This window comes from Marmota monax, unplaced genomic scaffold, assembly GCF_021218885.2.
Source record: "Marmota monax isolate L192 unplaced genomic scaffold, Marmota_monax_Labrador192_F-V1.1 WCK01_AAM20220418_F8-fsc00056, whole genome shotgun sequence".
NCBI lineage: Eukaryota > Metazoa > Chordata > Mammalia > Rodentia > Sciuridae > Marmota > Marmota monax.
The window spans coordinates 4,245,432-4,260,039 of NW_026695212.1; the positions used below are offsets into that span (position 1 = coordinate 4,245,432).

Consider the following 14,608-nt stretch of genomic DNA (forward strand, 5'->3'; position numbering starts at 1 on the left):
AATTTTAAGATCTGCTCTTCATTTCAAATACAGAATATAAAGCTACCTTGATTCTATATTCATGGTGAGTCTCTTTTTTTGCCTAAAATATAAGAACTTTGATATGAAATTTAATATTTTATCCACATGAATGTTCAAGATTAGGGGACATGTTTTGCTTATCTTTGTGTCCCCTTTATCTAATACAGTGTATAGCATAGTGTAGGTACTCAATATATATTTATGAACTAAGCTAAACTAATGATAAATGTTGGAGAACTTCCCAAAAGCTGGAAGGACACTGATTTTCTTGCTCTCTATTATTTCTCATCTAAGCCTTCTATTCTGACCATTTACTAGAAAAAACAAAAACAAAAACAAAACTCTGAGTTTAGCTTTACCTAGATTTATTTTCTTTTCTATGTAATATTAATTTAGCCTAAATGAATCCTTAAAAGAAAGCATTCTCTGCTGTTTACTAACAAGCTATATTCATTGAAATACAAAATCAGATTTCCTTTTTTTAATATCTTTTAGTTGTAAATGGACACAATACTTTAAATTTTATTTATTTATTTATTTAATGTGGTGCTGAGGATCAAACCTAGGGCCTCACGCGTGCTAGGCAAGCATTCCACCAATGAGCCACAATCCCAGCCCCCAAATTAGATTTTTATAAAATAAAATTAAATGCCACTAAAGTGCCTATTAAAATTTTGGTATTGGATTTTTACTCAAAATAAGCAGAAGTTTAAAGATGGAAACTGCTCTTAGGGAACTTACATATTACTAATATAGTTTGTCTAAGACTCTAGAAATGGGAGGGGAAAGGCATTCCAAATGGGTGAAACATCCTAGTAGAATAATTTAGGAAATGGGCTCTGAAGCAATACTGTCTTAGTTTCAACCCTGACTCCATCTTGTCAGTGGCCTGTTGTGTTACTTAATCTTTTTCCGCCTCTTATAAACCCTGAATCCATCTTTTCAGTGGCCTTTTGTGAGTTAACTTAACTTTTTTCTGCCTCTTATACTTAAGGGATAGAAAACATCTATAAGATTCTGAGGATTTAACGAGTTAATACTATACTTGATCCATAAATACGTTCTTATTGAAGTTACAAATGATCACCTACTTAGAATGGCTACACATAATTTTCCAACTTTATAATGGTGTTAAAGCAATATGTATTCAGTCAAAACCATATTTTGAATTTTAATCTTTTCCCAGGCTAGGTAGAGGTGAGCCACAGCTCCCAGTCAGCCACACCATCACAAGGATAAAAAACTGATGCTTTACAGTGTACTGATACTAAATTATGATGTGCAGTAGGTTTGGTGTAGAAAATGAATTTTCACTTAAGATGGATTTATTGGTATGTAACCTCATCATACATTGAAGAACAACTGTATTACTATTATTATATACAAAGAATTGGAGCTAGGTCTTTGAAAGACTCAAAACAGTGGGAATAATTCCTATATTAGAAGAGTGACAAGTTAGAAACAAAAGGGTAAGGACAGATGAAGGAGGACAATGAATTTCCAAATATTGAGATATTATTATGTTACTAATGAGCCACTAAACATTTTAAATAGGTTAAACAGTACAATTTTAACAATGTTTTGAATAACTTTGGGTATGTAAAATGACTTGGGAATAGGGAAAAATAAAAGACTGAAAGAATAGAATAATATTAATAGTAACTTTTATTAGATACTTTCTTGGAACTTTGTAAGATTTGCAAGAAACACTAATTTTAAATATTATTACTATGCTATAGGCAATGTGATCTATGGTGTATCTGATTTAACTCTTAAAATAACACTAAGGATAATACTCTGTTGAACTTCATCTTACTTATGAAAAAACTGAGAATCAAATTGAAATGAATTGCCACAGCTAGTAAATGGTACTAAACATGATTTATATTCAAGGTGTCTGACTTCAAATACTATAGTTCAGTTGGAAACTGATAAATGAAAAGATTTACACACAAAAAAAGACAAGCCATGATTTTGTGTCTTACTGGAAACAGGCTAAAAGAAAGGATTATCAGATAACTGAGCTTTCAAGCCTTGAGAGTCACACAAGAAAAATGACCTCTCTGTGTGTGCGTGTATTACATTAACTATTGTGGGAAAGTTGTTCAGAGCAAAAGGAAATTAATTGTGGCTAAAGTCCTCAAGGACACTTTGATGAAAAATGCCCTATTGTTGGCAAACTTGGGCAGAATGAAAGGAGGCATATGGCATTACTGGGCAGAAAAGAATATACATGTGATATTAAAGTAAAAGAATAAATGGTGGTAGACAGTAGTAATAAGGAGAAATTTAGATACTTGCTATAAGTTCAAATCACATTTCCATCTGTTTTATTAAACTGCTATTGTCTATAAATGTCTCTGACTTAGAAGATACTCAGTAATAATTTGGGGGAAAGAATGGTAAAGATATGTCAGATGGCTTTGGTTGGATTCGATGTATTTAGAAGTAAGACAACATTTAAAGGTTTATATTTAATACGACTATCAGAATGAGATTGAATTTTCCTTGTCTCTCACTTAACTCTTTCCAGACAGCTAGAACAGATAGCTCCAGTCTTACTAAAATTTTTTAGGTGTTGATCCCTAGCTGGAAAAATTTATGTGAAAACTCCCAAATAGATTAAAAAAAAAAAAAAAAAGAAAAAAAACCTTGGATAGTGAACAAAGATATTGCTTCTCTATGTATATGAGGGCACAATAAAATAAACAGCTGTAGGATCGTCAAATGCACAAAATCGAATGCAGAAGATAGTCTTTGAACATTCTAAAACGAGTGTCCCCCAATAAAATCGTCCGTAGCTGTATATTATTCTTACTAAGGTCCTGCGGCTTTAGAACTGGTTTTTTGATTCACGAAAGATGTGGGTCTAGCCAGAAGTGAGGCTCCGGGCCTTCGGATGGGTAAGGAAGCACCAATTGATCCGCAATGCGCTTGCCCAAACCGCAACAGCCTAGCTCTGCAAACATCGCAAATGGGGGTGTGTGTGGGGGGAGGTCTGTGTGGGAGGGGCGCGCGGAGGAAAACAAGAACCCAAGGCAGAAACGAAGAGCACGCTGATTGAAAGGTTGTATCCAGCACAGCAGCTTAGATCGCCTGCAAATCCCAGCATCCCCGCCTCTCACGGGAGCCAGTGAGGAAGAGACAAGTTCCTACAGCCAATCACATCCCAATGCAGCCTATCACCCTACTGAATTCTGGGACTTGTGGTTTTCACGTGGCAACACTACATCACGGTGGTTAAGGCTAAAAGCCACGCACGCGTCCGTATTAAAATGAGAGCTCCATTTTATGTCTTCTGTTGTTCTCTAAGCTAGTTCCCTATTATTATTACTCCCAGACCTTACACGTCTTAGGAGTCATAAACGTTTTCTGTCAATGTCATACGGAAGAAAACATTCAACCTATTTTCTGAAAACATGTTTGTCCCACTAGTCTTCCGTCCATTAACCGTTGCCCTAGAGTCTCGCGAGAACAGCCCCGTTGAATCGTTGACATGCCTCCTGAAGGCGGTTCATGCGAAGACTGACATTGGCTTCAGCCAACAGAATTGCCCTTTAACTAGCCCCTCCACGGCGTGCCTGAAGAGGCCTCGTGAACTCTGACCTCAGCTTTCCGTAGCGTCCCGCGTCTGCCACCCCCGCCCGCGGAGCGAAGGAGGCGGGTTTTGGCCTCTTGCCCTAGGGAGCGAGTGCGGAGGGAGTGGGAGCGAGACGGCCCGAGTGGAAGTGTCTGGCTTCCTCCCGTAGAGGCCCTGCTGTACGCCCCGCCGCCCATGTACGCCGCCGTCGTTAGGCCGGCCCCCTAACTCTGCTTCCCCCGGGACAGGCTCACGTCTCTTCGGGGAGGGGGCATCCTGTAGAGGCGCCTCCAGTCAGCGCCAGCGTCGCTCTGCGACCCTGGAAGCGGGAGCCGCGGCAAGCGAGAGGAGGAGCCCCAGCAGCGGCGGCAGCGGGCAGCAGCAGCCACAGCGCCAGCGGGCGGGATCGAGGCCGTCAATATGGCGAGCGCTTCGTACCATATTTCCAATTTGCTGGAAAAAATGACATCCAGCGACAAGGACTTTAGGTGAGGTCGAAATCCGATTCTAACCCACCTCGGGGGTCCCCCATCCACGGCCCCGGCCTGCACGCCGGCCTGGCCCCACCCCTTCGGCCTTGGCCCGGCTGCCCCTCTTCCCCGAGGTTTTCAGCCCACCGCTCGCTCCCGCTTCCCCGCGGGCCTCCTCCAGCCCCCGCCCCCAGCCTTTCCTCTAGGCGGTTGTCCGCCGCTGCTCGGATCCCTTCCTTCTGGGTCTCTAAGCGTCCCCGCCGCATTCTTCGGCCCCGGCGACGAGGTTCCCGCGTCCCCGGCAGTGCGGAGGCCCAGAGTCACCCAGTATTGTAGTGGAGGGAGTCGCTCTAGGCGCGGAGACCCGGCGGCTAGGCCTACTCGCCGGCCCTCCAAGACGCTAGGCCTCCGAACGCACCCGGGCCCTAGCTGCTGCCTGCTCAGGGACGCAGCATCTGCCCGCTCTCCCACAGATGTGGACCTGGCTGCGTTCAGCTGGAACGATGAACTTTTTTGAGCTCTTCGCTGATTGGGTTATGTACTCTTTCTTCGGATAATGCTTTTTTGAGAAGGTGGGGAGAAGGGGGAGGGGAGCTGGGATGAAGGAAACTTGGCCGGTAGGGTTTTCCCGCCAGCATCTTGTCAGTCTTCCTTGTCAGGTGAAACCCACGCAAGATCACGGGATTTCTGAAAGTCTGGTATCCTTAGATCCAAAATCACTGCCAGAGGGTTGAATTGCTGAACCTTAAACCACGCAAACGAATCTTCTTGAAAGACGGGCTGGTGAACATGAAGCTTTAGTACAGTAGTTCTGATCCAGGAGACTTGTACTGTTGATTTCAAATTCTTGTAACATGCACATTTAAGATTTGTTATATTTTCACATTTTTTTTTGGTTTGTTTTTCACACTACAGGGATTGTTACATTCCTTACTGCCTGCCTTATATTTCTAAACAAATAAATAAGCTCTCCATCAAAAAGAAAAAAAGCTATTGATAACCTAAGTTTTCTTCTCTTGTGCTGTAGTAACTGTAATTAGCGTTCTATTTAAAAGAACCGGCAATCTTCAATTAAAATTATGGGTAAAGAACTTCCTTTTCTATTTGTATGAACAATAAGTTTTAACCCCTGAAAATGTGTTCAGACCTTGCCTCTTGGGAAGAAATTTTCCAATTTCTGAAAAAAGGAACCATGAAAAAAATCAACGATGGTGTTCCAAAACAAATTTGAAAGTTTTGCTACCAAGAGAGCTTTTAAGTGTTCTATTTGTAATTTCTAAAAACTAATTTGCTGAAGATAGTTTAGTGCCCTGTTTGGGTTTTTTGGAATTTTAGATTTGTGTAGTTCTAGGAACAAAATCAAGATTATTGGAGGAAATAAAATTTCTATGTATTGTATGATGGGGTTGTAGTTCAGTGGTAGAGCGTTGGCCTAGCATGTGCAAGACCCTGGGTTGGATCCACAGCACCACATAAAAATAAATAAAATAAAGGTATTGTGTACAACTACAATTAAAAAACAAATATTAAAAAAAAAATTATGTATTGTTTTAAGGATTGGGATGCTGTTTGATTCCCTTTGGAGTTTTGCTTTTTCACAATTCCAGTCTTGAAATTTAAATAAATGTTTGAATAGAACATACATACATACATACATACATACCTTTGGATCATATAAGGTGTGTGGTGTGATTTCCTCATACCTTATGTCAGATTGGTTATTCCTATAAAAGTACTAAATTTCATTCTGATTTTAATTTTAGTCTACAGGTAGTGCTTCCATCATACTAATACAATTTTGTTCAACTAGACTGAATCAGATATGGATAATATGTTTAGGAAGAGTAAAGAAATCATGTCATGTGGTGATACCATGGATGTGATTATTGATTGAAGTTCCCTTATATTTCTGGCAAAAGAAAGTAATGCATATATACCTGAGTTTTTGTTTTCTAAATAAACTATATGAAAGAAATAACACTTTGATGTTCAACTATAGTGATTGCTGAACTTGATAAGAATTATCTATTTACTTGGGTTGGGATGCATCAAAACTTTGCTTAGAGGGTTGGTTTATTGATATAGTTCTAATGGTTGGTGAATGCTATTAAATGTATCTTGAGGAACAATAAGTGACTTTCAGTAATTTGGCATCTTTAACGTTTTTATTAACTGTTTTAAAGATTTTCTTGTAATATGCTTTAGCCATCTGTTAACAAACAAGTCCTTGGAACTAAAGCACCTTGTGTATTAATTAACAGATATTTAAAGATTAAAATAGCATTTGAAGTTTTTTGAGGATTTTTCTCCATATTTTCTATATAGGCATTTATTTTACATTTTTTAAATGATGCTTTGTTCACATAAAAATTTAGTTATTTTGATGTAAGTACTGGAATCCTGATTACATATTTTAAAATAATTAGTGCCAAGAGGATCTTGAGGGCAAGGATAATTAACATTATTGGATGCCTAACTAACGTGTCTAAAGTACTCTATCTTGTACAAAGGAAAGCGGAAGAAAATAGTGCTGCCAAAATGAAGAAAGTTCTATTTTCTTGATAGAATCCTAGGAGAATTTTACCCAGTCACAAGATAGGAGTTCTAGTCATGCACTATTCTTTGTTGTGAACTGTGAGATCTTGGGCAAGTTACTTGAGATTACATTTTCACTTCTGAGAGGCTTGCACAGGTATAATTACAAAAGGTCTCTTATGGGTCTGAAGTTTCAGGTTTCTACTTAGCTAACTACATAGCTCGTTAATGAAGAGAAGGTAGAGAAACATGCAAAATTTAGAATTTTGAAATTCCAACATTTTAAAATCTTTTTATAGATAAAAAACTTATCAGTTTTTAAAATTATTATTATTTCATGTGTTAGTATTCTTCATTGTTTGATGGTAGGATATTAAGAGTTTGGAGAAATGGAGAAGCTTTGGGAAGAGAAATGTCAAGACTGGAACCTTTTAATAAAATGGGACATTTGTGTGTATCCTAATAATGAGGATAGTGCCTGTCACCTATTAGTCTTAATTTTTTGGGAAAAAAAAATCTTTAAAATAATAAATGCTAATTCAGATAACTCTTTAAAATAAAAATGAAGAAACATTCTTTAGGAGAGTACCTTAGAATAGTTCTCATCACTTACTTAAAGGAAACACCTTCTGCTTCTCCCTCCACACCCAGAAAACCTTTATATCAGTATGTTTTGGTGATTAGGTGATTGTGTAGATAACAGAGTGAAAGCTTTGAGGTAAATGAGCCCTGTGAGTGAGTAGTCCATACATGACTATTAATAGTGAGCATTCAGTGGGTGGAGGCAACTTTTCATCTGCTCACTACCAACTTAATTAAAGTATTGCAAAGAATCAAAAGCTAAGGAAAATATTCACTTGTCTCTCTGTACATATATATTTCTGCTTACTGTGAACGTCATATACTTTATTTATTCTTCATAAGTAGTAAAAGTGGACGGTAACTGTATTACCATTAAGGAAACTGAGATTTGGCTTAGTTATTTCCCCTACGTCATGATAGATTTGGGGTTTATAGAACCTCTTTACCCATGAACTCTTATTTCCTGCCCCCTCACTAATAAATGTTTATTTAAATAAAACATGAAGATATATAACCTTTCAGAATCACATAATCTGCCCATGAACTCTTAACTACCATGCTATGCTACTTCTCTAGAGTTTTAACTAGTGGCATTATAAGTCAGGCCTTAAATTTCAGTTGCCTCTAAAATTAGGCTTATGGAATATTTTATGCTGGAAAATGCTTTTAATAATTCTTTGAGAGGAACTTCAGAAAGATCCATTGCTTGCGCTTAGTGAGTATACATGTTTGCTGAGTGGTCAAGACACTATTGTAAAAGATAAATTATACCATGGCAATGTGTAAGTGTCAGGCATTAAGTGCCAGAGAAGATTAAAGTAAGGAGATTCATATTCATGGAGAGATCTTAGTAAGGTCTTGAAATTCTCAGTAGAAAATGTGAGAACAAGTATGCAAGCACACTACAAAATTTCACTAGGGGAGGGGGAGAAAATAATCTTGACTGTAGATGGGCAGGTATTGTTCAGAAACTTGTTAAGGACAGAAACCTTGTCTTACTGAACTGAAACCTGTAGAATTCTTCTTTAGCCTTGTGGTTCTTCAGTAAGTGCTTATTAGATCCAGAGTTAAGAAAAAAAGTGTGTGTGTACACACATATATAAAACAATTGTAAGAAATCTCTTTAATAAACCATTGTAAAATCATTTTGTTTAAATACCTCTCTATACATCTTAATTACTATTATAGAATACGAGTATTTCTCAGTTGCAGAATGGTTTATGATACAAGTTTGTTAAGGTGTTTTGGATATTTGAAGACATTTTCTCTCAAAATGTTTAAAATGCTAAAAAAAAAAATTAGACCTGTTAAGGAATCATAAGCAAAACACTGTTTGAGCATTAACAGGAAATACCAATTGAAATTATTTTGACTACTTGGAGAAAATCAGGTGTCCTGAGAAGAAATATATTTGTAGAGATATTTTATTAATAAGGTGATTCCTGGTACATTTTAAGTACTTAGCAGATTTATGGCAGCAACTTACTTGATTTTACTCAACATGATTTTTCTTTATATAGATACACTACAAACATTATCAGCAATGGTTAGGATTCACTATTGAAGGAGGGAGGGGGATGTTATAGAGGATACTTGGAAGAAGAATAAAAATTAGTTTTATTTACTTGAACATCACTAAGACTACTTACTGTAAGCTAATTTATAGCCTTTCAGGAAATAAATGAGAAAAAGTTAAAACAGTGTTGTGTGCTTAAAGGCTTTGAAATTTGAAAGATAATTGGTTTACTGGGTGATGCAGTTGGCCCATATCACCTAGATTTCTGTTGTAATCAAGGGTGAAATTGTGTTTGGATAAGAGGAGAAAGATTATGGTGGAAGTTACTCAGCGTGCAGTCAAGACATCTACTTTTACTGTGTTCCTGCTTCTCCACATTGGATTTACTAAAGATAAGTTTTTCCAGGAGTATAAGTACCAGACCATGACAGTCTTGTTCATCACTGTGTTCACAGCACAGTTCCTTATGCTGGGACCCCCAAATACGTTTGAGTAAATCCCACTGAAAGTCCAAAGCAGAATACCTTGGTGTCACCCTTATCCTGCCTTTCTTCTCTTTAGTCCTATGATGAGTATTTCTCAAATTAGTGTCCCTACCTCAGCCTTCTTCCTAATCTAGTCTGTTGTTCGCTCTTGCATAAAGGAAATAAATTCTTTATTTTCAGCCAATTACTGCCTGTTTGACTAATTTTCCTGATGACAAAATAAATTCAAACTTTTTGGCTGTTGCCTCTCTGAGTTCACTGAAACTGCCCTACCTGAAGTCTCTAGCATTCAGTCTTCTGATATAACTGATTCAGTGAATATTTTCTTGTTTTTATTTTTTTAATACATGACAGCAGAATGCATCACAATTCTTATTACACATATAGAGCATAATTTTTCATATCTCTGTATATAAAGTATGTTCACACCAATTCATGTTTTCATACATGTACTTTGGATAATGATGTCCATCACATTCCACCATCATTGCTAACCCCCTGCCCCCTCCTTTCCCCTTCCACCCCTCTGCTCTATCTAGAGTTCTTCTATTCCTCCCATGCTCCCTCTCCCTACCCCAGTATGAGTCAGTGAGCTTATATTGGAGAAAACATTCACCATTTGTTTTTGGGGGACTGGCTAACTTCACTTAGCATTATCTTCTCCAACTGCATCCATTTACCTGCAAATGCCATGATTTTGTTCTCTTTTATTGCTGAGTAATATTCCATTGTGTATATATGCCACATTTTTTTAATCCATTCATCTACTGAAGGGCATCTAGGTTGGTTCCACAGTTTAGCTATTGTTAATTGTGCTGCTATAAACCTTGATGTGGCTGTGTCCCTGTAGTATGCTGTTTTTAAGTCCTTTGGGTATAGACCGAAGAGAGGGATAGCTGGGTCAAATGGTGGTTCCATTCCAAGTTAAGGAATTTCCATACTGCTTTCCATATTGGCTGCACCAATTTGCAGTCCTACCAGCAATATATGAGTGTGCCTCTTCCCCCACATCCTTGCCAACACTTATTATTTGTCTTCATAATAGCTGCCATTCTGACTGGAGTGAGATAAAATCTTAGAGTGGTTTTGATTTGCATTTCTCTAATTGCTGGAGATGATGAACACTTTTTCATATATTTGTTGATTGATTGAATATCCTCTTTGATATGTTTTTGTATTTGATTTGCCAGAATTTTACTGAGAATTTTTGCATCTGTGTTCATTAGAAATATTGGTCTGAAGTTTTCTTTCTTTGATATGACTTTGCCTGGTTTTGGAATCAGGGTGATATTGGCCTCATAGAATGAGTTTGGAAGTGCTGCCTCTTTTTCTATTTCCTGAAATAAATTGAAGAGTATTGGTATTAGTGCTTCTTTAAAGGTCTTATAAAACTCAGCAGTGTATCCATCCGGTCCTGGGCTTTTCTTGGTTGGTAGGCTTCTGATGGAATCTTACTATTTCATCACTTGATATTGGTCTGTTTAAACTGTGTATATCTTTGGTTCAGTGAATATTTTCATTGGTCAATCTATTTGATATTTAAGTACTATTTGTCACTTTTTTTTCCTTTCAGAGTTTCTTACATAGGTATCCTGGACACAGGTTAGGCTTAATGTTCATCACAGTGAGGGAGAACACATACAACGCGGTCTTGGAGGTTGTTAGAAGGAACCTATTTATTTGGGTCATTTAAGGAAAGGTCTAAGGAAGTAGGGCTTGGTGTTTCTATGACCTGGCATCTTAAATTTTATAGGGATTTCTGGGCAGTGGTGCATACCTGTAATCCCAGCAACTAGGGAGGCTGAAGCAAGGACTGTAATTGGTAAAGAAGTAGCACTCATTTAACTAGAGAAGGGGGACATTTTGGTATTTGTGGTGTTCAGTGACCTTGTCTGAAATGGATGTTCTATGAGATTGTTTTATGTCAAAGAAAAGTATGTGCTTTAGTTGTAAGCATTAAGTCAGTTTTAATAACATTTGGGTTTAGATATGAGATTCACGTCAGTTTCTGGATGTCAGGGGCTGCATATTTTTGCTGGTGGTTGTTTTTTGTTTGTCTGTTTTTTCTTCCACTTCCTATTTATGGCCAACTGCAGATGAAATTGTGCTACAGGACTTTGATCCATGGTGTTTATATCTTCATTGTGACTGAAGATTTTGTTGATTTAAGATTAGCAACATACCTATTCAGGGTAGTTGTACTTAAACCAGAGTTAATTCTTTCTCATTCTAGTGAAAGATGAGTGATTGAACCATTTGATGTGACAGTGGCTATACAGTTACATTAAGACTAGACAAAGATACATTAGTGGTGGTAATACCCAAGTCTTTCTACTTCTTTCTTCCTCTTTATCCATTACTTTGCTTAAGTCTAATCCATTTTGAAGAACTATTTTACCTGATAATCTCAAATATAGTTAACCCTTATTCTTGTAGTAATTGCTTTCTGTGAAGTTGCCACAAACATCAAATTTTCATATATGGAACCCTTGCTTCTATGGAAATTAAAAGGTTAGATTATTCTGAGCCCCTGGTCAAAACATTTTTTCTAGTTTTATATGTACTTCTGTTTAAAGACATCTTATTTAATATACTTGGCTCATTAACATTGAACTCTGAGTCAGTAGTACTGTAATTCATGCCTGAATGAAGCTTATCTATTTTTTTTTTTCCCTGAAGGCCCATCTCAGCCTTCTTGCACTGAGGGATCCTAGCTGGACAGCATTTTAGAACTGTGCATGGGGGCTGTATTAAATAGTAAAATCACTAATAAAGGTACCAATGTGGAAAACCTGGCACTAAATAAGCTAAGAAGATATTTGTTTATAATTATGAGAGTTGAAACATAGAGTTGAAAATAGGAGGCTGCTGAGAATGTATGTGTTGAGTGATTCAAACTTTTTACCATTCTTTACTTGTTTGCAAATTATTATGAAATGAGGAGTATTAATTTTGGGCTTATGAATAAATTTAGCCAGTAGGCAAATTTGAAGATATGTATCTGCAAAAATTGAGGATCAGCTCTCCATTTTTCCCCATTTTTATTGATAACCGTAATTCAAACTACCATAATTTCTTGGTTTAGACTGCTGTACTGATTCTCCAAACTGGTTTCCATTCAGTCAGGCTAAATGAAGATTGGTTCTCTCTAAAGTGTTGTCCATAGTAGTGGCTAGAATAGTATTTTTGAAAGACAGATCTGTTTATTGCATTTACTTCCCATCTTGAATCCCATATGCCTTTCAGTAACTTTCCATTACTCTTAGAATAAAAACTAAAATCCTAATGTGATCTACAAATCACTTTAATTCCATCTCTTGTTTACCTGACATCAGTTTTCTCCCTACTCCTGAATAATTCTGCCTGTTCTTCAGAATTTTTCTTCTCTGACCCACAACCCCTAATTTAGTCTAGGTCAGGTTACTTTGTTATACCATTTTTTTTCTTGTTGGCATGTTTCTTTATGCATTTATCTCACCTCATGACTCTATAGGTACTTATGTAATTTTAAAAATTAATATGCTTCTTACTAGACTGTAATGTAAGCTTCACATTAGGAAATATGTCTTCTTTGGCTATTCCTTATATCCATAGCAGCTAGTATAGTACTTGATACATTACATAGTGAATAGACATATATATAGGGCCATTCCTAGCTTGGCCTCAACCTACATTTTCATTTTTTTCTATTAAGTTTCTGTGCTTTAGTCACACTAAACAACTACTCATTCCTTCACTGTGATGTTCTCTGTTCCCTGCCATCACTACCACAAAAAGAAAAAAAAAATGTAAATCCCTAGCCAACTTTTCTCCGTGAGATCCAAAATGACAGGCAGTTCTTTGATGTACTCGTTTTTTTATGCTCTTGAGTGCTGTATTAAAGCAAAATGTTTAACAGTAAGAGTTGTCTATTTACACTGAGCGCAGTGGTACACACCTGTAATCCCAGCAGCTCCAGAGTCTGAGACTGGAGAGAGGGCTGAGACGGGAGGATCACAAGTTCAAAGCCAGCTCAGCAATGGAGAGGCACTAAACAACTCAGTGAGACCCTGATTCTAAATAAAATATAAAATAGGGTTGGGATATGGCTCAGTGGTTGAATGCCCCTGAGTTCAATTCCCCATATCAAAAAAAAAAAAAAAAAATGGCTCAGTGGTAGAGTGCTTGCCTAGCATGTATGAGGCACTGGGTTTGATTCTTAGCACAGCATGTAAATAAATGAATAAAATAAAGGTTTATTAATATCTAAAACATATACTTAAAAAAAAAAGGTACAGGACTTAGTCTGCATATATCATCTTGGTCCTTAGCACCATAACCTAAAACGGTAATGTCTGCTGAAGGGTCATTTCCAAATTAGCTGTTGAATCTGCTATGGACAGCCTTTCAACTGGTCTGACAACTTTCCTTAGAAGGAGATATATTGTGCAATTTTTTTTTTTTTTTTTTTTTTTATCAAATTAATGGAAGAAAAGTACTCCCAGAACTTTCTGGCTTCAGAATCACCATTCAGAAGTAATTCTTGATATTACAATATCTCAATCCACTTTTTCTGATGTTTAAAAATACTGTCTATTGCTAATTTCGCTGATGCTCATTTCACCTTTATTTATTTGTTTATTTAAATTTAACCATGGGTTTTCAAAAATTGGTAGACTTCTTTATACAGAATAAGCTTTTTGAGGTCAGGGCCAAGACTTATTCACCTTTTATCTTTCCTTAGCTCTTAGCTTAGCCTTTCCAGCCTATAATAAGCAGTGAATAAGTAAATGACTAAGGAATGAATTTGTGTACTAGAGCTCATTTAGAACCATAAGAACAATTTTTTATTTGGAATTATCTGCATTTTCACTTAAGTTGACGATCAGTGTTTCTCTTGAAGCACTTAACTGGCTTTGCAGAGGTCTTTGGGTTATTTAACTTCTATGGTTATTTAATGTATTTTATTTAAGTAAAATGGTTAAGTTACTTTTCAGTGCATTGTATGTAAAAGTACTTGTATTAATGTGCTATTCAGTTTTCTTCCACTTCAAAATATTATGAAAATTATGTGGTTCTAATTTTGTCTTCATATTTTATAATGGGGAGAAACTTCCAATTTTAAAAAGTACATGCCTCATTTTTCTTTTATTGTCTCGATGTGAATATAAACTTTATAAGCTGTTTTACAGAACTTGATAAGAATTGAACTACATGGCTTACATATAGTTTAAAACTTAATTAGTATTAAATGAAGATCTTGGTTATTAGAATTATCCTTAAAATTATAAGTAGTGAATTGCTAAATTACGGTGTCAGCCTTTACCATAGTTTATTGCCACACTGCCTATCTCCATAGTTGTTTGTCAGTTTAGCTCCAATTGTTGTCACTAGCTGTGTTTTAAAAATTTAAACATGGATTTTAACATTCACGCATAAA

General features: G+C 36.8%; 1 protein-coding gene across 1 annotated transcript in view; it reads left to right on the forward strand.

The window, feature by feature from the left end:
- Window positions 1-3,694: 3,694 nt before the first annotated feature.
- Cand1 (cullin associated and neddylation dissociated 1) overlaps window positions 3,695-14,608 on the forward strand; it is a 38,661-nt gene continuing 27,747 nt past the window's right edge. The window contains exon 1 of the mRNA XM_046430635.2: window positions 3,695-4,089. Within this exon, the coding sequence (XP_046286591.1) occupies window positions 4,022-4,089 (68 nt within the window). The 5' untranslated portion in view covers window positions 3,695-4,021. The remainder of the gene's footprint in view (window positions 4,090-14,608) is intronic.